The 25,161-nt window shown below is 37.2% G+C and overlaps 1 protein-coding gene across 8 annotated transcripts in view; it reads right to left on the reverse strand.

The window, feature by feature from the left end:
* Positions 1 to 25,161, reverse strand: part of KCNIP1 (potassium voltage-gated channel interacting protein 1) — a 725,477-nt gene that overhangs the window by 11,439 nt on the left and 688,877 nt on the right. For 7 of the 8 annotated variants that reach the window (XM_060765034.2, XM_060765036.2, XM_060765038.2 and 4 more), the window contains exons 2-5: positions 8,477 to 8,601; positions 4,122 to 4,191; positions 3,132 to 3,202; positions 2,335 to 2,442 (exon numbers count right to left, since the gene is read on the reverse strand). In XM_060765034.2, coding sequence (XP_060621017.1) covers positions 2,335 to 2,442; positions 3,132 to 3,202; positions 4,122 to 4,191; positions 8,477 to 8,601 — 374 coding nt within the window. Of the gene's footprint in view, positions 1 to 2,334; positions 2,443 to 3,131; positions 3,203 to 4,121; positions 4,192 to 8,476; positions 8,602 to 20,311; positions 20,345 to 25,161 lie in introns of all 8 variants that reach the window. The other variant, XM_060765033.2, reaches the window with a different exon arrangement.

A 25,161-nucleotide genomic window follows, 5' to 3' on the forward strand; every position in this document is an offset into this window, starting at 1 on the left:
TTTTTCATTGGGGACAACTGTGTTTTTACCCCTTAGAAGCTTCCAGAAGCAGGAAATATCTCAGATATTTTGGTCATTTTTGGGTATAGGGCAAGGATAGGGAAAGTTTTGCACTGAGGGTTGACCATATTCCATTTTCCCACAGAACATTCTCTCTAGAAGGTATGGGGACAATTTCACAATATTTTTGCCCCCTGGACCATTTTAAGTGAGTTCACTGGTGTTCCACCTCCCCATGATCTTTGAGGCCAATGTGGCTTCCTAGCAAGACTGTAACCTCCTGTAGTCTGTCTTTTCTACATTATCCAATTAGAGTGCTTTAGTTCTAGCACTTTCCACTGGATTGCAATAAGCATAAATTTCATATGTACTTATTGCTTAAGTGTAATTTCATTGATATTTGTGGCACAGTGACAAACTTGTGTTTTTCTTTTCTTTTTAATGACGCTTCTGTTTTAAAGGCTTTTTAGTAGTGTAATCCAAATACTTTGATGCTAGATAATGTTTTGAGATTGTTATCATTGTTGTTGTATTTAAAAAGACTATTTGAAGAACATTAGTGAAACTTTCTTCTTGGCCATGTGGTTTCCTTATCCAGCCCTCCTGCCAATATGCACTTTTACAGTCTCTTTAGAAAGCAAAAAACCAAGCACAGACTCATTAAAGAGTGGCTGGAAATCAAACCTGCATGGAGTTTGAGTTGCTTCTGGGCCCTGCCTATCTCTGCGTTCTAGGGCTGGGCGGTTTCGTTTCGTTAATTCGTAATTCGTTAATAATTCGTTATTTTTTTCAATTACAAAACGATAACGAACCATTCTGGAGCAATTTTTTTAAAAAACGAATTTTTAAAAACGTTTTATAAATGCTTCGTATTTCGTTATTGTATTCGTTTCGTTATTGTTCTGAGGTCGTTTCGTTATTATTTCCGCATGTCTGGGGCAAGTTTTTTGTTTAATTAGTGAAAAAAAATTATAATATCACACCAACAGTCAACAACAGAGGGAGAGGGAAGCTTCAGAAGTTTTTGGAGGTTTTTTAGCGTATTTCGTGGTCGTGTCCGCCATTAACGAATCGATTCGTTATTGTTTCGGAAATCGATTCGTTAATGTTTTGTAATTTTTTTCACATTTACGAAATTTTGTAAATACCGAACTTTTTAAAGGGAAAATTTTGTAATTATTTTAAATATCGAAACAAAAAAACCCCCAAATACAAATCGATTTTAGAAACAAATTTTTCTGTTGTTACCCAGGCCTACTGCGTTCGCATCTCCTTCTATGAACCGGCATGAGCTCTAAGATCTTCTGGGGAGGCCCTCCTCTCGGTCCCACTACCGTCTCAAGTGTGGTTGGTGGGGATGAGAGAGAGGGCCTTTTCAGTGGTGGCCCCCCATCTCTGGAATGCCCTTCCAAGGGAAATAAGACAAGCCCCATCCCTCCCCTCCTTTTGTAAGAGCTTGAAGACCTGGTGGTTTCAACAAGCCTTTGAAAATGACCAGTTCTAACTCAGCCCTACACATTGTCTAATATGGCCTTATTCTTCCTACCAGTTACCAGATTCTTTCGTCTAATCAGTCCCAGAATGAACAGCCACAGACCCGTACCTAATATTATTGTTGCCTGCTATAGCATTGCACTTAATTCCTGGGGCCCCTAGAATTTTTGGGCTTGCACAAATCTTGGCCCGACATTTTAAAATTTTAATTGCCTTGAACAGGCAGGATTACTTTTAATATATGTGTGTTATGGCGACAATTTTTATGCTTCTATTTTGTTTGTTAATCTTATGGTTATGTTGTTTTTACTCTGTATATTTTGTGATGTTACTTGGGAACCGCTCTGAGTTCCCTCGGGGAGATAGAGCGGTATATAAATAAAGTATTATTATTATTATTATTATTATTATTATTATTATTATTATTACAAACACTTCTTCTTCCCTCACAAAACAAACCCAAGAACAAAATTTAAGAAAGCAAAACTACAGCCTTTAAGCATTTCAGTGACCTCTGCAATTGTGTACCCCAGTCTATCATTTTCATTTTAAAAATTGTGCAGACTTTCTTCTTGTTTAGAAAGACTATTGGTGATGCACCTGGCTATGTATTGTTTAACATTTATCTAAAGATAATATATCATGTTTATTTCTTTTTCTCCAGAAGCTTGAGTAGCCTGGGATCAGAGCCAGCAATATAAAGAGAGCATCTAATGAACTAGGTCTTTCAGTTATCAGCCAGCATGCCACACATGAACTATGTTTTGAAAAATGAGCCAGCCACTGACTTTCTTTCCTTTCCCTAAATTGGCTAAATGTTAATGGTTTTAGCAATCTCACCTCTTTGTTTATATAGCCATCTTTATTTATGTCATACAGATTAAATGTCCACCGTAGTTTTTCATGAACTGTTCCTCTCAACAGAATGGATAACGCTGTCACAAAATCCTGTTAGTAGAATACAAATGTATTTTAATTGAGAAATAAAGCTTTCTCTGACCCTTCTTTCTACAGCAGATGGTTTTTAAAAATATACCTGATTGTAACATTCCCTTCTTTATAACAATACACAACCACCAGTATATCATTAATTATTTAATCAGGATTCTGGCTTTCAGGTGATATTTTCAAAGTTTGTGTATGCTAAACAGACAAGAAACTCAAGCACTTTATGACAAAATTCACAATTTTTGAATATGTATGTTAAATCCCACTAGGAATCACACAAAAAGTCTGAAGATTTGACACATTTTGGATAATCTTATGTATTTTCTTTAGCTGTTGGAGATGGATTTATTTGCTACTACCGTAGATGAGTTTTGCACATTTTAGAAGTGGGCAGAATTTATACTTCTTAAAAATATTCTACTCTGGTAAAAAAATGCACCCACCTGGATGTGAAAATTTACAGGAAAAGAAAAGTTATTATCCTGTTCGTTGCATCATCCCTTTTCATTTCTATGGGCCTTGATTTGTGAAGGTATTCAAGGGGATAAACCAAGAATGAGAAAGAAAGAAAGAAAGAAAGAAAGAAAGAAAGAAAGAGGAGGGAGGGAGGGAGGAAAAGCCAAGCAGGGGAGATCAGGCATAAATTTAGATGATACTGGAATGAACAGAGTTGATACTGATTCATCTACCTCAAACTTTACGGATCCATTCTGTGCTGTATCAAATGCATTAAAGAGATAATGGGCATACATGCTAGCATCTGAAAAACAAAACAAAGTGAAAGGAAACATTATTTTTTAAAAATTAAATACATATATTAATGGCTGAGCTGAATGTACTCTAGATACTAGGTATACTTTTTGGCTTAACCATTTTAATAGCCATTTGCCACAATTACTGACTACTTCCAGTGTCACTTTTTTTCTTATTCCCTTCTCACTGAACATAACTAGTCAGATTTGACAATTGTCTAGTCACAGTACCTGAAGAGAGGGCAATACTTCGCATGCATAGCAACAGCTGTACAAAAATAAATACCAACCATACCATTTTAAAGTATATGAATTACAAGCCTATTAGTTAAGTTTAGTCTTAAATAATCACCCTTCAATGTACAAAAGGGGAATCTTTCAGCATAAAGCAGTGATACAAACCTTTTAAAGATGGAGTGCCCAACTTGGGGGAGGGGGATTGGGTACTTGGGGGGGGGGGTGGCAAGCAGAAGGTGGGGAGTGGCAAATGGGGGAAGGTGGGCAGCAGGTAGGAGAGTGGTGAGCTGTGAGCAAACAAGGGAAACAGGCAGGAGAGCAGTGAGAGAGTAGTTAGCAAGGGGCAGGTGGTGGGTGAATGAGCAAGGGGCAGCAGACAAGTGGGCAAGCAGGGGGAGCAGCTGAACGGAGGTGTAGGTGATGGCTTGCATGCCAGGAGAGAGGGCACCGAGTGCCCCTTTTGGCATATGTGCCATAGGTTTGCTACCATAAAGGGTAGTCAGTTACCTTAAGTAATTGTCCAACATGTTAGAATGAAAGATGCTGAGAGACATTGCAGAAAAGTGACTACTTGCAGTATTTTAATCTCCTCTTTCTTTCAGTATTTATTGCACAGAAATCCTGTCCAGTTCTGTCTGAGCTATATGACTTCTAACATTAGAAACACAACTCAAAATGTTTCCTACTTACCACCATGTGGGAAAAACTGTGCATAGATCTGTTTGAATGTTTCTTCATTAACAGCTCCACTAGGACATTCCTGTTGAGAAAATAAAAAGAGGAATTGTTGTGTTTTCATTTGTAATACTATCTGTTCCCACATACCACAGCAGCATTATGGTTGCCTTCAAAAGGCTGTTTGGAATTGCAAGACTCTATAAATGCAATTATGTTGCCCTGGCACTGAAAAGCTCACGGGCCACATAAAATGACATGGTAGGCCAGATTTGGCCCACAAGACCTTGCATTTGCCATGTGTGGTCTAGGGTTATCCCATTTGTATCCAAAGGAGATATACCAAGGTAGGCCATTAAATCTGATTATCCTAAATTATGGTTTTGCTTTGCAGTTCTTTAGGTACCCTGATTACAGTGCTTTTCTGTGTATGTGTGTACTTTCAAGTCACTTGTCAATTTATCGTAAGCCCATGCATTTCATATGGTTTTCATGGGCAAAGAATCCTCAGAGGTGGTTTTGCCAGTTCCTTCTTCTGAAAGATAGTTTACAATATTTGTTGACAGTCTCCCATCCAAGTACTAAAAGAGGGCTGATTCTGCTTAGCTTCCAAGATCAGATGAGGTCTGTTGCCTTTAGGGTATTCACCTTCAGGTAAATGAATTCTGATGTAAGCATAAGACAGTTTTCAATCACATTTAACAGCATACTTGAATTGAGGTATAGTGTATCTACCATAAACTTAAATATCCCAGTTTAATGAATGACTTGGGTGGAAAAGATGTGAGACCATCATTTATTTTTCTGCTTTAACAAGTTCAGGGCAGAAAATGTTTAGAGATAAGAGAATGAAAGAAATCAATGAGAATTAATGTAATTCCCCCATATGCCGATACCACCTACTAATAAATGGTAATTACTGAAGTTCAGAAGAGAGGGAGGCTTTTGAAAAAGCAGACAATCAGCCAAGGAAACTAAATGGACCAGTACAACTAGAGATATGTCAGTATGCCATTGGAAGATGGGACTCCCAGGTAGGAAGATGGCCAAAATGCTACTGAGGAGGAGCAGAGCATAAGTTCAACTAGCCCCAGATGTGATGCCGCAGCTAGCTCAAAGCCAAAAAGGAATGCTAGCAGCCGACGGTGCTGGAGGTGAACAATGAATCCGAAGCTCTAAAGATCAACACACCATAGGAACCTTGAATGTAAGATCTATGAGCCAGGGCAAACTGGACGTTGTTATTGGTGAGATGTCAAGACTAAAGGTAGACATTCTGGGGGTCAGAGAACTGAAATGGACCAGAATGGGCCACTTCACATCTGATGACCACCAGATCTACTACTGCAGACAAGAGGAACACTGAAAAAAATGGAGTAACCTTCATAATTAATAAGAAAGTACCTAAAGCAGTGCTTGGATACAATCCAAAAAATGACAGAATGATCTCAATTTGAGTGCAAGGAAAGCCTTTTAACATTACAGTAATCCAAATATATGCCCCAACCACAGCTGCTGAAGAAGCAGAAGTAGATCACTTCTATGAGGATATGCAGCACCAACTGGATAATGCACCAAAAAGAGACATTCTTTTCATTGATTTTTATACTTTTTTATATATCTACATACGCAAAAATTTCTTGGGTGAAAAGGGGTTATGAATGGGAAAAGTTTAAGCTCTGATTTAAAGCATATATATTTTGTGTCAATACTTATAAATTAGCACAGGCATATTATATGCAAGCCCTTTGTTCACAGATGATATATTTTCCTCTATTTCATAGAAATGTGTTCAATCAGCATCATATTGCCACTTGAGGTCTTATTGTATTGACTCATCGGCATGCTGTCAGTCTTTCTGGGCTGGTAAGACTGGCTTGCATAAAGTAAATAAACTTTGATGTTCTCCCTGCATTATTCCTCCCTGCATTATTCCTCCCTTTTGGATGCTTCACTGAGCTCTTAGTCAAGATTCTGAGCAAATTACTCTGAAACACCATAAAAGGCAATACAGTAATACATCATCTAGATGCAGCTTGGATATCTGGACTTCTTTCAGATTCGTCCACTTGTTCCAATTCATTTGCACCTAAATGATCACAGTTTAGTTTCCTAAGAGCCAAGAATGCTCAAGAGACCTCATTTGTAGTAAAGAACAACTTTAGATACCGTAGCTGACTTGCAAAGCTTAATTCTTGAGGAACTAAGCAGGTATGCTCTTTAGTTTAATTTCTACTAGAGGCAGCGTAGCTCTGACAACTTTAAACTAGTCTGTGAAGAACTTTGATTAATATTCTGTTTAGTTAATGATGCACATTAATATGCATTACCATATATTTGTACACTAGAGACAAAAGGGGGGGGGGGCTCCATTACCCTTCTATCAATCCCTACTTTAAGACTTCATAAAACTGGGATATTAAAGTTTATGGTAGATACACTACACCTCCATTTTAACTTATGGGATTTGAAGCTTGAAAATATGTGATATGCAGATATGCACCTTTTTGTAGATCTACATGGGGCAAGTTTGAATGTGTTTCCTTTCTTGAAATGCATTCAGTAAACAATAGACTTGCAACCTCATCACACTGGGGTTTTTATGACCCCTTTTCTCTCCTCTGGATGGGGCCTGCTGAGCGCCATCAAATGACTCTGGCTTAGCCCCACCCCCGTTCTTCCAGAAATGGAGGGGAAGCATAGCAAGACGCTTCCTCTGCCACTACAGAGAGGATAGTGTGTTTTGGTAGCTCCAATGGAGCTACTCTACTTCTTTGCTCTTTCACCCATTGGATGGGTACAGGAACAGGATGCCAACATGCCATGCCCCATCTCCCCCATGTAATGGGGGAAGGAGGAAGGACATGCTGGTGAAATTGCATGACCGTGTGAAGAGGTCCACAGAAAGCCAGTTTAGATGAGAAATCTGAAAGTCCTAAAGTGCAGATGATACGCAAAACCAGGAGTGGGATTCTTCTATATGTATTACAACCCCTTCCCCCCAGTTCTTCACCATTGGCTACATGCCAAAGCTACCCAGACACAGTCCAAAAATAATACAGAGACTTGTATGATCCTTGACCCTGCAATTGATGAAAGTGTTATAACTATGCAGGGGAATGCAGTAACATTCCCACAACAGCCTTAGCTTCAGCACGCAGAGAACAAAAGCTCAAAAATAATTTTAGCGTGATGAGCATGTGTTGCTAGCAGAAGGAAAGCAGCAAACCACAGGAAGGGGTTATTGTTGACTTGCTGCCTGATTCATTCATTAATGTCACAAAGAGCTTGCCACAGAAGAACCAGAACACCTCTGTTTAATTTGAAGATAATTCATCCCAACTCTAATGGCATGATTTGAAACAATTTTATTCTATGAGGAAACTTGTCAACATGCTTCTGGGAATTTGAAAGCTAATGTATTTGACACCCCAGGTGTCAAATACATTAAAAACACTATCTGTACTAAGGCAGAAAAGCGATTAGATAGCCATGCATTCATTTAGCAGCATGCAAATCTATTGGCCTATTGGCTTGAAAAATATCCTGCCCCCACAAAGGTAAGCCTTGATGTTTTCATTTTATATAAATGATATTCTACTATGCCACTGTATTTAGTGGGACTTTAGCATCCATAGACTTCAGTATCCATGGGGGTGGGGTGGAGGTGTCCTGGAACCAAACCCAGCAGATACAAAGGGTCCAAATAACTTTTAGAAAGAGTAAGGAATATGCTAGGACACTGGCAGCCTATTTGAAATGACCTTAACAAGAACGAAAGATTTCCATTTTCTGAAGCATGGGAACAAATACCTAGTTCCTTGCCCTTGCAATGCATTCCTCCACTACCTTCTCTATAAATTCCCTTGATTTATGGAGGGTGCCATAGACTGAAATGCCCCCCTTATGCTAGCAGCAGTCCCAGAATCTATGTGTAAAGAATATATTTTAAACAATTAATTTTAAATTAGTTTTGAATTGGATTAATTACAACAGCGTACAAAGAAATCAAGGAATATGCTATCAAAGACATTAAAAATAATAAAAATATTGCGGCCATTTCAAACTCCAAATAGTTGTGAGCTATCCATTTGAAATAAAGAAAATGGAAAACAGTTCACATTTTATAGTAGTTTGTACTCTGCTACAAACTACCCCAGTCTGCTTTACTTTTCAAGTGCATTATAATGGTGTAAAAGTAGGTACTTTTTTAAGGTAAGTCTTATAGTTCTTTGATTCTGAAACAAGAATTATTCTTCCTGTTCAGAAGTGAATCTGTGCATATTCAGTACTCATGTACAAAATAGTGTCCTCTAAATTGGCAGTCACTTCATTAGAAATCACTTCATTGTACTAATTCATATTCTTACATTTTTGAAACCTCTGTAAAGCACTTGAAGTTCCTTCTTTGTAAAATTGGTTTGTGCCTCAAGTTGTTCCAGTCCTTCAGGCCGATAACATACTGTGGTCATTTCCAATTCATCTTCAATTTTATCTAGAAAACGAAAGAAAGGATTTTATTTGAGGCACCATCCTTTGCATATGAAAATGATGGGAAGAGTTGAAGATGATACTGATTCATTTTGGAAATGTTAATTAATGTAAACAATAAAATATATTTCCCTATCCACCCAGTCCCATTACACATACAATCAAAAACTAAGAAAGAGAAGTCTACTTTACATTTTTCTTTAGAGTTCATAACGTGTTTTTGAACTTATAAGATAAATACTTTTTAAAGATATTACTATCCAACAAATTGAAGACATTTTGAAGATCTTGACCTTTCCTAAATTCACACACACTGACTTGAAAATATTTCCCAGCAGGTGGTAATATTTTAGAGCAGAGTGTAGGTAACATGAATTAGACATGCTTAAACATAGACAAAAAGCTGTGATCCCAAGCACACCTAATGGCAATATGTATCATTGAAATTGATATTAGGTTTAGGACAACATCTACTGAGCAGGAGTGGATCATTTCTTTTGTTACATGACAAAAGAATTTGCAGGGGTGGCTTTATTAAATGTCTGGCAGCAACTCACAGTGCAAAGTAGTAAATATCTTTTTGACAAACCAAGACATAAAAAGGAAGTATTGTGGTGAGAAAGTGTACACAGCTCAAAAGATATTTTCACAAACATGGCAGTTACATAAGAACATGCGGAATACTATTATACCTTAGCATCCATTGTTTCCTGTAATTTTCAGTGATACTGGGAAGCTGCACAGAATTTTATCCGTGGATAAATTGTAAACACCATATGATACTGACCTGGGAATAATTTTCACAGTATTTAGATACCTTAAATATTTGTTGGTAGTCCTAAATGGTGATTCTGTACTCTGCAGTAGGTACTGTTGGTTCAGTATTAAATTTCCTTTATCTTTTTGTGGACATGTATAATTCAATATTTTTTAAGGTGAAGAGTGTACAAGGACTCCTGGTCCTTGGTGTATATATTACTTAGGTGAAAGAATAACCACACAGGAGACATGTAGATCAGCTGGACCAGCTCTACTGTTACTTAGAGGCCCTGTGTCCAGTTCGCCCACATCCCTGCCAATTGCCTTCTATAACTTGGCAAGAGCATACACCCCACAAAGAGACCAACCCACAGTCCAGGAAACCTGAGTGAGAAGAGATGAGGGGCGCCAGTCTGAGTTCATCAAACTCCTGGATTAATCCTGTGTCTGATTGAATCAAAATGTTATTGAGTTTTGGAATGTGATCCACATTGATTACTCACTAATAGCAAATAAATGATCAATCTGATGAATCCATAGCCTTTATTAAATAACATCCAAGATGGAGGTTATCTTGAAAAGTTGTTTAGGTTGCCACGTAGACATTCCAGCAGATGTAGATATTGTTGCGGTTTGTTAGTTTATATTGAAAATACACAGTAGTCTTCCCAGCTTCAGACCCCAAGTTGAAAATACACAGAGTATAAAAGGAAAAATGTCTTTACTCTTGAGTAGTCAGCACATGTATTTTATAAAGAAACATACAGTAGCCTTGAAAACACATTGTCCATCGCAGAAGAAAAAACACTTACAAAACAATGCATTAATCTGCTTCTTTCCAGCAAACCTTGTAGTGTAGTTCCATCTCTGATTACTTCATTTCACTCACTACCTGCATCAAGAAAACTTCACCTGATATACATCCTAATCAGGGAGTGGTTCTTCCTCAACACACATATAAGCAAGAGATGATCCTTGTCAAGACTTACAAAATCATATACTGTAACAGATATCAGCTCATTATATAGCAAGGCGGTAGGTTTTGTGCCCATTATACCAACTCAATACAAAGAATATGTCTGCCTGCTACACAAATAAATTACCTGTTATGTAGCTTTCAAATCAGGTAGATAAAGACTCCCGGAGGACCTTCTTCCTGTTGCTAGTAGGGCTGGGCAAAGCTTTGAAGGTCTGTTTCATAATTTGGAGATTTATATGATTTGTTAATACAAATCTCTGAATTACTAATCAGAACAGGACTGCTCCAAAGCATTATGGAATGAAACGGAAGTCTCCAAAATGTTTTTGGAGATATTACGAAAGATTTGTTGTTTTGGAGTGTTTCAAACTGTAGCTTTTTTAAATTTTTAATTGATTTTTTAATTCTTAAAAATCAGTAGATGAACCTTTCTGAAACTGCAGGATTATGTTGTCTAATTTTTCAAAAATTCAAGAGGATACTTTTTTTTTAAAAAATGTAATTTTTTTTAATTCTTAAAAATCAGTGGATGACCAAAATGTTCTGAAACCTGGCAGGCTTAAAGTCGTAAATGTTGCCTACAAATGTGTCACATTTCATCTTGATAGCCATATAAATGACAGATAAACAAGGTTCAAAAATGTCCCCATTGCTGCTAATGGAACCAATCTTAACAAAACAGTTATGAAGCTTCAGAGATTCAGATTGCAAAACAAAACAGAACCCCTCCGATCTTTACAAAACAAAACTGAATACCCAAAACTAATTACTAATTGGATTACAGCTGCTTTGCATGTCTATAGTTACTAGTCATGGGGTAGAAATGTGGGGTAGATTTGTACCATGGAGCCTGTAAACAGCAAGGGAAGATACTAGGGGGGATACTGAGTAATAGATGGCACCAGGAACATACATTTTCCAAATATGGACAAAAATTAAATGTTTGGGAAAACTGAGAAGGAAGAGTAGTGCCAACTGAGTTGTAACTATTATGCCAACGATAACTTTTTCCATGACTTAGGGCAGCAAGATGGAGAGGTTATAATCCTTTTTCACTATGTGGATTGGACAGAAAGACTTGACATAATTCTCTCAGCATCATACACATGTGTAATTAATATATTAATGCATGTGGCAATTTTGCCATATAAATGCAATATAGGCTATCAGCCAATATATGTATAATGTACAGTAGCAGCTAGAATTCAAGGTTTTGTTTCTTCCATTTCAAATGTGTTTGGATACTAGTGGCAAATTGCCTCTAGAAGCTGGATCAAATTGGCATATTGGCTGGCAGAGGTCAAGAGGATGATAAAACTATAAAAGCCACTTCCTTCTCCTATAGTACTACTTACCTGCCATCTGCAGCCTGTGCTGTTTGCTATCTCAGGACTTAGAAAAGCTGTTTTGGATTTTCAAGTCCCAGAACCTTGCAGTCAGCATTTTGGGAAATTTGGAAATTATAGTACAAAAATACTTTCCAAATAACTTTGCTAGCTGCTAGCTTACATCTACATCTTGTCTGGAAATACTGTTTCACTTCAATGTGCAGCTATGGCAGTGGTATATAATGATTACTGTGACTTCAGTAAATATATTGTCTAATTAACTGTGCAGACATAGGAATCAGCTGTTTATTCATTTTATCGCATATCCATACCATCTGTACATCATCACCTAAACTATCAAAGCTTTTGTTTCTGCATAATTGCACTTACATATTTTATAAGTATGTAGTTCAGACATTTCATAAACTCAAGTACATCTCATTTAACATTGCCTTCAGTTCCCTCCTGAGAGAGTTGTTAAAGCCTTTCTTGTTTTCTTTAGAGGATTTAATTTCTACTAACATGGTGTTCTTTCCTTCACTTTATTCATTTTTCATCCCAATCCATTCTTAATTGATGCTATGTGATTTTATTTGGTTTCTTCTCATTTCTCCAATGTATTATCTTCTGTAGCGTAAGTACTCAGGTCTTCAGTCACTGAAGTATCACTGGACAACTGAAGAGGAACAAGTTGGCTATTAGGGCATTTTGTATTTCTTACTAGGTTTTTTATTCACCTGTTACCTATCTGATGTTGAACACTTGAATTGGGGATTTATCTTGTCCACTGTTTTCCTTACTTCCCAGAAGACTTCTCAATGATATGGTGTAGTGCTGTATTGAGGTTCTCCAAGTTAATGGTCATAGAGGGCTTTCCAAACTATACAGTCTTGCTGTTAAACCAGGACTTAATAATTACTTTACCAATATATTTCTGTGTTTTCATTTACTAGATATCATGCTTTAACTTGGCATTTACTATCGTACAGTTCTGGAAATAGTGGAGATAAAAAAGTCCTTGGTTTTGGACAGACTATCACTTGATGGTATCTCAGCATTTTGAAAGTCAAGTATAGGTGGAGGCCAATTGTCATCCTTAGTAGCTTGTGGTTTCCATATTGATTTTTCAGATGGTTTTCCAATTGATTTTACAGTTGCTGGTCTCTAAAAAAACAAAGGCTGGTGACTTTGGTAGTTGATATACTAGTTCCAAGATTATTTCTATTGACAAGATCCCATGCTTCACCATAATATACTGGGCAGCTCCAGGCACTAATTAAAAATGATAATATAGATGATTTAAACCTTAAGAATACACAATTTGAATGTGGGTTAGTGTTCATATTAGAAGTCTACTTCCTGAGGATGATAGTGCTGATGTATCTTTTTCACTTTCTTTTTTCTTTTTTTTGGAGAAACCGTGGAGGCCGTGACAGACTTTGTATTTCTAGGTGCAAAGATTACTGCAGATGCAGACTGTAGCCAGGAAATCAGAAGACGCTTACTTCTTGGGAGGAGAGCAATGTCCAATCTCGATAAAATAGTAAAGAGTAGAGACATCAGACTGGCAACAAAGATCCGCCTAGTCAAAGCCATGGTATTCCCTGTAGTAACCTACGGATGTGAGAGCTGGACCTTAGGGAAGGCTGAGCGAAGGAAGATCGATGCTTTTGAGCTCTGGTGTTGGAGGAAAGTTCTGAGAGTGCCTTGGACTGCGAGAAGATCCAACCAGTCCATCCTCCAGGAAATAAAGCCCGACTGCTCATTGGAGGGAAAGATACTAGAGACAAAGTTGAAGTACTTTGGCCACATCATGAGGAGACAGGAAAGCCTAGAGAAGACAATTATGCTGGGGAAAGTGGAAGGCAAAAGGAAGAGGGGCCGACCAAGGGCAAGATGGATGGATGGCATCCTTGAAGTGACTGGACTGACCTTGAGGGAGCTGGGGGTGGTAACGGCCGACAGGGAGCTCTGGCGTGGGCTGGTCCATGAGGTCACGAAGAGTCGGAGACGACTGAACGAATGAACAACAACAACAACAACATCTTTTTCACTTTTCTTTCATCAAGGTTATTACTATGCTTTCCTTTTTGTGAAATTCAACTTGGCTCAGCACAGGCAACCTTATTATGTTTAAGATTGACTATGTATGAACAGAAAGATGATCAGTATAGCAGAACAGAGTTTGAAGAGGCCTCAATGGCCAACCAGTCCAACAGTCCTTACAGGAAAAGGCAATCAAAACATTTCTGATAGATCAATCAAATTTGGAGGTTAAATATATCCCACTAAATCTATAGATAGAAAATACTTAGTGGAAAGAACTAAGCATAACATCATTTGCAAGTTTTTTAAAAAGTCTTTAAAGTCTATAAGATATCTTCATTGAAACCTTCTTTTCTCAATGAAACAATTATGGCTGCAATCCTGTATCAACTACTAAGTTAAGTATACTTAACTACTTAAGTAAACTGCGAGATTTTAAAACTAATTTTCAGAACCATTAAGCAAGTAACTCTGGTAAAGCCTAAACAAACCGTTTTAAAATCTCATGGTTTTCCTTCCTGGCGAGTGCTGGCAATGCAAAGAGGGACGAGGTGGGTGTGGTCAAGCGCAGCTCTTCTTGAAGGCCACACCCCCAGTGGTAGAGATTGCAAAAGGTCCTGCTGTTAAACTACAGAACCTTTTGCAATCTCTACCACTGGGGGTGTGGCCTTCAAGAAGAGCTGTGCTTGACCACACCCACCTCGTCCCTCTTTGCATTGCCAGCACTCGCCAGGAAGGAAAACCATGAGATTTTAAAACCATTTGTTTAGGCTTTGCCAAAGTTGCTTAATGGTTCTGAAAATCAAAATAACTATGGGAGACATCCGAAAATAATTCCAAAAAATGAGTAAGTGGTTCAAATTCGGAATTGCTCCTCCCACTATTTCTGCATAGTTCAAAATTGGTTCAAAAGTCCAAATTTGTTAAGTTTTTCCGAACTTTAGGTTTTTCCGAATCACACTTAACAACCCTATTATTTAGTTAAGCATGCTGTTGTATTGTTGCAGAAAGTATAGGGATAAAAACAGGGCTTTTGCTTTTGACAAACTATTACTTGATCATGTGTGGTTAACAAAATAGCTGATACAGGATTTCGGCCCTTGCTGCACCTAAGTAATTGGGGTCATACACATGGACAGCATTTGGGCTCTAACTATTACAGTGTTTTAAACATAAAATTAAAGATCATGTCCTTCAGAAATACATAACATTACAGTTACATATATAACAATATAATAATTGTGAGTTGTGAATAACAATCATAAATTCCATTGGTCTTGAAAATACAGCGCATGCTACTTAAGCAGCCTATGAATAATCAGCACATTTCACAATTGCAAATGTAGGACAAGCAAAACAACTGCAAGAAGCAATTGCAAATCGTTGCTTCAATATTCTGTCATTTTGCTGACCACCTTCCTCTTGCTTTGGTGTCAGCAGTGGCAACCACTAGTAGATCTGAAACTACCTCTCTTGACACTCCAGATGAGTTGGATCCTTTAGGCTCAATCCAGTTTGACTAACTCTATTTCATCTTGAAATATGTTCACCCCCTTGTCAGTTAGTACACATTAGATAAAATCCACTATATTTGTAAACCAACCATTGGAGCCAGTTTAATCATGCACTGGAAGCCTATGTGGGAAATACATACACTAGTAGGAAGAAGAGGAAGAAGAGAAGGAGGAAGATTATTTCAGACATAGCATTCTGGTCTGAGATTGCTACATCATTATGCAACAAGCATATAACTTATACCAAATTATAATGCTGTGAACTCTGGACAGTGTGACCAGGAATTTTGGTCTGTTTTGTTTTCAGTAGTACAACTGGAGTGAAGTTTTTCTTACCAAATGAACTGGCTAGTTTTAAAGCTATACTGTAATATTTCAATCAGAAACTTGCAAATGTATTAGTTTCTCAGTTAAGGCCTGGCATAGGTTTTGAATAACAAACTACATTTATGCCAATCCTCAATAACATGTTTGGCAACGATATGTCTGTGAAGAGAAAAAAGTAGTAATATAAAAGTTTCTGATTGGGATATGAAATTAAGTCTGGCTGCCTGCTAAGGTGAGAGTGCACATCTTTTCTGAAGAATTGTAGGTGTTGCTAGTCAAATTTGTACATTTTACTCAAAATCATATTTTTATGGAGGAGTTTTTCTGGGTTACAAATAAAGTTCTATCTGAGGAAAATGTTTTTAAAATGCAGGTTTTTAAAGAGTTTGTAATTCTGTATTGTTATTTCCAAAATACTGTTTATAGTATTTTCAGAAAACTAAGTAATTTGTCTAATACAGCGGTTCTCAAACTGTGCTACGGGGCTCCATGGGTGCCCCACCTCCTCTGGGGTTTCTATCATTATTATTATTATTATTATTATTATTATTAATTATTATTATTATTATTTGACACAAAAGCAAAGTATATCACAGCAAACAAGGTCTATATGCTGCATTTCGTATCAAAAAATCACAAGTTGAACACTTCCCAAGCGCCTGACTGTGTGATGTATTTTCGAATGATGCATGCAGATCCACATAAGGTGGTCTTTTGCAGTTGACAGATTGTGATTTTGTCGATTTTTATTGTTTCCAAATGCCGTCTGAGATCACTGGGGCCACCTGCACTGGTTATTATTATTATTATTATTATTATTATTATTATTATTATTATTATTACAAAGGTTGTTTGGCCATCTGTTGGATGTGTTTGATCGTGTTTTTCCTGTATCTCAGAAGGGGTTTGAACTGGATGGGCCCATGGGCATTCCACTGAAATACTGTTAAGTTTATGATGGTTATTTTTTTTCCTTCATTGTGTGTGTGTAATAAATATTTCTTGGGGCTCCACGAGAAACTTTTTCCCCAAAAAGGGCTCCACAGCTGAAAAAAAATTGAGAACCCCTGATCAAATAACACCCAAAAAATGGGAGAAAACCTCTTTTATCTAAACAGATTATGACCTAAAAGTCTGTAAACCCGATGAGTGAGTCATGCAGAGAACATTTGGGGGGTCATTTTAAATCTTATACGCTATTTGCAAGATGTTATTTTAAAAGACATAATTGATCCTAAATGCTATAAGAATAAAAAGAATGATTTTCACCAAATTGGAAGACTCCTGAAATATTATCTGCCACTTCAGATCTCATCATGGTTGAAGACTCTTAGGAGTTGGGAAAATTGCCACAAGAATTTTATGCTGCCTGAGTGTATTTAATTTCAATTGACAAATGGAGACCTTAACAGCCATTATTCTACTACTACTCTACTTATATTAATTAAATATCCATGGTAATCATGTGTATACTGAAATTGAGGGTAATTCTTTCACTCCAATTATGCATGAAAGAGATTAAAATTCGCATTGGACAATACTCTATTTCAGAAAGTAAATGAATAAGAAGGTTTCCCATACTGGCCATCTCAAAATGAATTCAATCCAGGACATTAACTATAGCCAGTAGATCACTTAACTGAAGCCCAAATAAGTGTTAGAGAGTCATAGGTCGCCTTCGGGCTTGAGAGTGGCGGTTAACAAGTGCAAATAATAAATAAATAAATAAATAATAAATAAATAGGTGCCTGTGTCACCAGATGTGAAGCTTGGCAGCAAGTCCTGCTGTGAGAGCCTAATATAAAGGTTATCCTATATAAATCATTGTGTTTTATATCCTATATAAATAATTGTGCTTGCCACATTGCTCTGTGGCAAGCATGTAGAAAGCTACATAGATAATAATGCCTTTAAACCAGGTCTGCACAACTTGGCAGTAATAAGGGTCTGAAATTAAACAGGCTCAACTTCTTATGGACTGTAGAAAAGTGTCTAGCACCTCATTTTCCAAGTAAAGGTATGAGATTAATGATTAATTTGGATTGCTGTTGTTGTGTGCCTTCAAGTTGTTTCTGACTTAGGTCAACCCTAAAGTAATTCTATCACTGGACTCCAGATGTAGGATCTAGCCTCTCTCTCTCTTTCTCTCTTTGCTGGATCAGGGGACGAGAGATGGGAGAAAGAAGACCTGTGTGCCAGGAGCAATGGACAGGTGCTGTCATCTCCTGCTCCTGGCATCCAGAGCTTCCTCCCATCTTCCCATCCTCACCTCTCCAGACAGACAGACAGACAGAGAAAGAAACTAGAAACAGATCTGGAGTCCAGGTCTTCCAGCTGGTTCCCCTCCCCCTTTCTCATTCTGGAAGCACAGTGGCAAGGGGATGGAGATGGGAAGAAGCCCTGTGTACCTGGAGCATGGAGCTGAGGCTGGGCACAGTGCTGTAGTTGCTGCTTTGTCCTTCTGCAAGCTGTACCAACTCTTTATGCAGGATACACTCAGCCCCCGATTACATGTTGTGTGGGCCTGCTAATAGTGATATTTCTTGATAGTACCAGTTTCTTCCACACTGTAAGCTTTAATGGTTCTTCACTGTGAACATTATTTACATACTATTGTGGTGATGAACTCTCTGTGTCCTTCCGACAACACATATATGGATATAGCTTTCATCATACAAAGAGCAAACCTGTTGAAACCAATGCTTGTCATGCTTGATATGCTCAGTTTTATATGATTTCCATAGATCCGCTCTTAGGTATGCAGATGGTATATATACATTTATGAGTTGACCTCAAGTCCAGGGTAGATTTGGGGACAAAAGAATGTATTTTGATGTGACACATGGATAAGTTGAGGGGAAGAGAGGGAAGTGCAAGCAGCACCTCAGGGGCCAGAAGTGGTAGAGAGAGTGAAAGGGCAGGTGAATTTTTAAAGTTATTTTAGGATGGGCTACACTTTTACCTTTTACCACTCTAATCAGAGAAGAGAGTGGTTCCTTTCTGATAAAAGTTAAAGTACAGTACTTACATCGACCCATGGATAAATTGTCCCATTTTTTTTTGGTCAATGTTTTAACTAAAATTTCTAGACTTATACATGAGTAATGGTAAGTCTTAAGTATAACTAAGTCTGCATTCAAAACACAGGTTTCACTGTGTACATTGTCCTGTCTAAAACTGTTTCTTTCATAACAGTTAGGGAATATCCTGGTCTAACAATTTCTTTAAATGGATGGAGCATTCGGATTTTCTGCTCATGTACACTACATATAAACATTTAAAATCAAATTATTAGATTTTATAGGTACTACGTGATGCTTACTGATTTAGGGCTGCTAGATAAAATGAATACAATATTACCCCCTTATCTACAGATTCAATATCTATGGTTTCACTTAGCCATGCTGCAAAATTTATTTTCCCCCTCCCAACAAAAATAATAATAATACATGGTTCACTATTACCCATGGTTTTGTGTATCCACAGAGTCTTGGAATGTATTTCTCATGGATACATGGGCTGTACTGTATAACTCTGCCTGTATGATAAATGTGTCTTTCTAATATAAAATAATCACATAAAATATTTTTAAATGTGTATCATTAGCTTTAAAACTATCACGAACTCTATGGATGGGACAGATTGATCATTATGCAATGAAGTTTTAATATAATCAGTGGGATTCATGAGAAATCATTTCACTTTAATTAACTGCAAATTAAGGGAAGAACTTTTCAAAAGAATTACTTTCCATTTGTCTGTGCTTAAATTAAAAGGTTTGTGAAACTACAGAACCCAAAGCTTCAATTGAGCACCAGTTATGTTAGCAGATAGTAATTTCCATAAAGATTTCATTGCAAACACCCATGCGGTTGTTTTTCTAATTTGTTTCTTTAGCAGAATAGCAAGAGTAGACTACTCAAACAAGAAAAGCAAATGTTTGCTGATACACAGCAGACTATGTGTATTCTAGCACATGTGTTGAATGGAACCCTCACGTGTGGTATTTCTTCACTGTTGAATCATGGTTCCACCTGAGTTTTGCTCCAAAATTGTATTTTTAATTAACTGCAGAAATGGCTCCTGGCCTCACTCACTGCAGCTATAGCCTCGTTCACTTTTCTCTTTCCAGTCAAATACCTGCAATTCACACCAGTACACATGAATTAGAAGTTGATACACACTGAGCTCAATTGAACCTTTTGACATGAAGTGTAACGTTAAAATTTGAGAACAAAGTATACTCATATCCTCTTTTCATGTGAACTTCTTTGTATTGTTGTGTACAGCCATAGTTGGTACACTTGTGAAATAAAGCCACATCTTGAAAGATTTATGTTGCTTGTTTTATATGGAGTGTTACTTCATTGTTATCTCTTCAAAACTGTGCTCATTAATGAGGTGCTATATAACCCCAGATGTTGTTAATATGTTTTAACTATGGGATAGAAAACGATTGGGAGGAGTGTGGGTTTATCTTCAGTTCCTGGTAGTTTTCTGAAGATTTTGAAACAATTTACCTTATGTTGAATTGCACAAACTCATTCATGGTAGGTAACATATCAAAATGTCCACCCTGTATTAGAAAATGGACATGGTATATTTTCAGAGGATAGTAAATTACAACTTCAAAGTACTGGCCTAATTTCAAGGTTAAAAGAAAACCAAGAGGTTTTGAAATTTATAATAACCATTTATATTGTTGTTACAATAAGGGGAAAAACTTCTTTTGAAAGTTAGTCAAATTGATTTAAATTTTACCTCTCTGAGACAGGTAATACCACCGGGCGAATTCTAGGAAAAAGTAAGAAAACAATTTAACAAAAAAAGACTACAGACACTTTTATTAGTTTTCCTTTTAATGTAAAACTGGATGGGATCTATACTCGATGTAAAGGGAGCCCTGATTTCTAAATGATATGCTTGTTTGTTGATCACTGGATGTGACATTTTGCATTGCATGGCTCTGTTGACTTTCCAAGATGATGATATCAAATGTAAAGCTTCCCTCTCCCTGGTATGAAACCATATGACAATGGATGACAAAACACAACAGGAAGACAGCATGCTACCAAACATGCAGCCATGCAGTCGGCAGGAAAGGCTCACAAGGTGAGGACAGACAGTAATTGTTTGAAGAGCAGCAGTTTAGAAATTATGATCATAAGGATCTTTCAAAAAAAGGATATTTGTCATGCAGTTGTAAATATCTTTCCTGGAAACTAGAACACTTTCAGAAAATACGGTGATCTAAGTCTTCTATTTCTAAGGCTTGTTTTTTTTCTGCTGAAGGCAAAAAGAATGGTTTCTGCAAAGAAATAACTTCAGCTAGATTTTTCTAACTGAAGTCAACAGAATAATTACATTTTAATAGCGGTAACATAATGCAGGTCACTCATACCTGGGGAAAAATAGTATGATTAACAATTAAGGGGAATGAAAATGGGTAGTTATTTTTTTGGACTTAATTCGCACCACCATCGTATAAGTGTCAGTTCAAAGACCTGTAAATTAGATAGTAGTTAGTCACTGAAAAATGAAAGAAGTAGTATTTGTTAGCATATTTCAGTAAATGAAGAGCCAAATCTGACTCAGCCTTGTAATGGAGGTATACAGAGGTAAAATGCAGCTGATGAAATCCAACCACCACTGTTCTTATGTTGTCATTTCCATTTATACATGGGGTCTCTAATACATAAAGTTCCTTTTCAAGCTTATCATCCTCTTCACTCCAACCATAGCATTCGTTTTTCAAATTCTCTGAAAGCCACAGAATAAGTATTGCATGGATTGTTCAATTCACATTTTCTAACTTACCACTGACTTGAAATTGGACAAAATTTCTATTAACACTCTCAGCAGGGGCATTGACTGGTTAATCAACCACCAAGAATAAACACTGTCTTGACTATGAAAGAGGAAAATTCAAGTGTGGATAAGGGTTCGGGAATATGTAAAGAAAGTTTTACTGCTCTTCTTATGCCCACTTTTGATGCTCTTGAGAACTTTGATCACTTTGTATTGTTACAAGTAATTACAGCTTGGACATACCCTACATATATTGCTAGTGTAACTTCCACAAAGTTCACAGAACGTTTATACTAGTCATTGTGGGAACTTACCTTTGTTTCAATTATTTTGCAAGCCAGCTAGCTCTTTGCCTGAACACAGTTATGCTACAAGTTTACGTCTGGCTTCATTTACATGAAATATAGTTCTCTCCCATTAGAGTCATGTTGGCATCCTGGGATTTATCAACAACATGCAAGTAGCAAGAAAACTAGTTGAATCCACTGAGGCAAAAATTACCACCCTATATATCCAGGGTATGCATAAATATTAATATAGTTACTGAAATATGCTTAGAGTCTGAAACCAGGAAGTAATTTTCATTGGGATATGATTAGCTTATTTCCCTTGGTTTTTATTCCTTTTCATATGTATTATGTCCTATGCTGTACAGCTGTTGTGCTTTTTCTTCTAAAGCTATTTCCATATTGCAGCCAATTCTAGCATGACAAAGAAGCTTTACCCTAATACACATCTTCTATTACAAGCTGTTAAGGATATCTGGATATGGTTGATTTCTGTTTCACACAAAATGCTTTAGGATGGCCACAATCTTCTGTGTATTTAAGTGTGCCCCATCATAGAAGATACACAAATGGATTCATTAAATAAAAGCCCAACATGCTTGATACAATAAGCTCTTCAACAAATAGCAAACACTTCTAAGTGAAATATGTTTGCAAATACATGGTCATTAAGAAATGAAGTATACTTTCTTTTTTTAAATAAGAGAGATTGGTTACTACAATTTTGTGGTAATGCCAGCATCTCTGTTTGACTCCGTTCTGGTCCATATAAAAGTCACCATTACAAAAAGAAGCTGACTTGCTTGATTGATAGCATTTTCCCTGCCTAAAAATATTAATGCAGATCCTTGTTATACCAGGATTTAATTTGTGGGAATAATCCTGTAAGGATTTGATAATGTTGATACTAATCATATTAGTACATTGTTCTACCTATATCAACATAAGTAGTATGTGGGAAAGATAAAAGTCCTCTTTTCATGCAATTCACCATATTATGGGGGAAAAGGGAGCAAATAATATAATTGTAACCACTTTCATTGTGTTGCATGCTTCAAGTTGTTTCTGACTTATAATGATCCTAAGGTGAACATTGCCACCATGGTTCACACACAGGAAAAAATGTGAGATTAAATTTAAACAAACAAACAAACATATCATGATGTTTTCTTGGCAAGGCTTATTCAGAGGGAGTTTGGTTTTTTTCCTCTGAGACTGAAAGAATGTGACTTGCCCAAGATTACCTATTTGGTTTCCAGAGTTGCAATCTAATGCTCAAACCACTTTCATACTGTCCTTTATTTCTTTTGATGTTTGACCAATGGATAAATACATTATTCTGTGTAATGCACATACCTGACACCACTGTGGATTATATACCATATAGATGACATTCAATCTAATACATAGCTTGTTATGTAGCTGTAATATTGTAATATTGTTGCAAGGACAAACATAATATTCTTACTACTACAGTAAAAATAACATTCAAGCCATATATGACATTTGGAAGCTTGGGATACAAAAATGCAAAACATATGGAACCTGTCAGTCAGGGAAAAAGCTAGCTGAAGCATGAATAAATAAATGCAACAAATGTAACAAGGGGGAAATGGAGAAATCTTATTAGCATCCGTTTATACTGAAAGAGCTTTATGGTTGTTAGAAATTCCCTAACAGATCTCTACTTCCCTCATCTAATTTCTCTACCAATACCGAATAGGAATATTTCACTTGCTTCCTGTAGGACTGAAAATGCAATGAGAATCTGAATAAACTGGGTGCAATTGCTTCAATGATTTTTTTTCTCTTTAGTCTCAGTCCATTCATGAGACGAATTATTATCTAGCTGTGGAAGCCAGGTGATTTATTGCCACTGTTTTGGCAAGGGCAAGAATATTTAGACCTTAATTTGAGTTAGGGCAGCTTGCTACAATTCATGATAAAGGTCCCAGATTGAAGAATTTCAACCTGTTAACTAATCACAACTGTGAGACAGAAATCCGGCCGCTGTTGTATTGACTTCTGGATTCGATTATTACACTATATTTTGCATGTCGTTCCTTATGACTACTATTCAAAAGCAAATGTGCATTTTAGCACAGTGTGACCAAGAACCAATTCTCAGTCCAAACAGGGTTTTTTAACTTCAGCCATGGAGTCTAATGGCTCCCATTACACTCCAGAAAAGTACTGCAGGGGTGACTCCATGGCTGAACTGTCACAAACACCCTGCCGCTGCCGCAAAATCGTTGGCAGCAGTTGATGGGAAGCTCCCTATCTTTCCATTAGGAAAGATGGGTTGGCCGGCTCAAGAAGGTTTCCCCCCATGCAATGAGGCAGGAGGGAAGCCAGGACAGAGCGGGGTGCCGGGCAACAGATCCCCACACCCCCTGCACAGGCACTGCCAAGATTGCCAGGATCTGCGGTGATACACAATGATTCACTGTCAAAAGTTCATGTGTTCAGCATGGCATGGTGGTATATTTTTAAAATGGTGCTCTTCAACTATAAAACATTTAGTGGTATGAATCTCATAAGACTATATGCTGTAATTATTTGAGTACTGCATGAGGCCTATGGAAGATCAGGGTTCAAATTGCTACTCAATCATGGAAACCCACTAGGTGACCATGACCAAGAAAATTATTTCAGACAATGATCAAACCTTTGCTGTTTTTCACACAAAAATGATGGCAGGCTGTGTATTGAAATCACCAAATAAGAGGCTATAAGAGGTTTAGATTTGTACAGACATAATAATTTTCCAACCTGCTACAGATATTGATTGTTAGCAATTAAACGATAATTATAGCTGCTGTAAAAGGGCACATTGTTTATCTTAATATCTGCCGCACAATGTTCTTTTTAAATTTTCATTACCATTCAATGACCATTGCTAACTTGTTTTTACACACACACACACCATGGATATGTAAATTCTGCCACGTGGAAATAACATCCACTTGATGAAATAAACTCTGGGCCAGAAGCATACCCTCTTTGTCACTAGCTAGGCACATGGCAATTCCATACTAGCCATTTTATATCAGTTATTTTATCTGATCTAGATCTTGCTTTAGATCAGGGGTTCCCAACCAGAAATCCCAGTTAGTTTACCAGTTTTTAGGAATTATAGGAGCTGAAGTCTGAAACATCTGGAGGACCACTGCTCTAGACAGACACAGTCAAGTAAACCATGATCTTGAGTTTACAAGACCTTAGCAGGGCTATTAATAATAGGGTTTATTAAAAGCCCTTCATTCATTAATTGCCATCAAGCCAAAGCTGTCAAATGTGTTGTTGTGAAAATAGTTTCCTAAGAATGTTTTCATCTATCATCAGCTGTAGTCTGTTGCAAAATAAATAGAACTGTTCTAGGTCTCTCCCTTATAGTCTTTCCAACATTGCACACCTATTACATCAGCAGTGTTCAGGCACTTGAAGTAGCCTTTGAACTTAGATCCCCAATAATCCTGTTTCATGTTCTGTCTTCCCATTGGAAGTTTTGTCCTT

Source organism: Anolis sagrei, chromosome 2 (genome assembly GCF_037176765.1).
Source record: "Anolis sagrei isolate rAnoSag1 chromosome 2, rAnoSag1.mat, whole genome shotgun sequence".
Lineage (NCBI taxonomy): Eukaryota > Metazoa > Chordata > Lepidosauria > Squamata > Dactyloidae > Anolis > Anolis sagrei.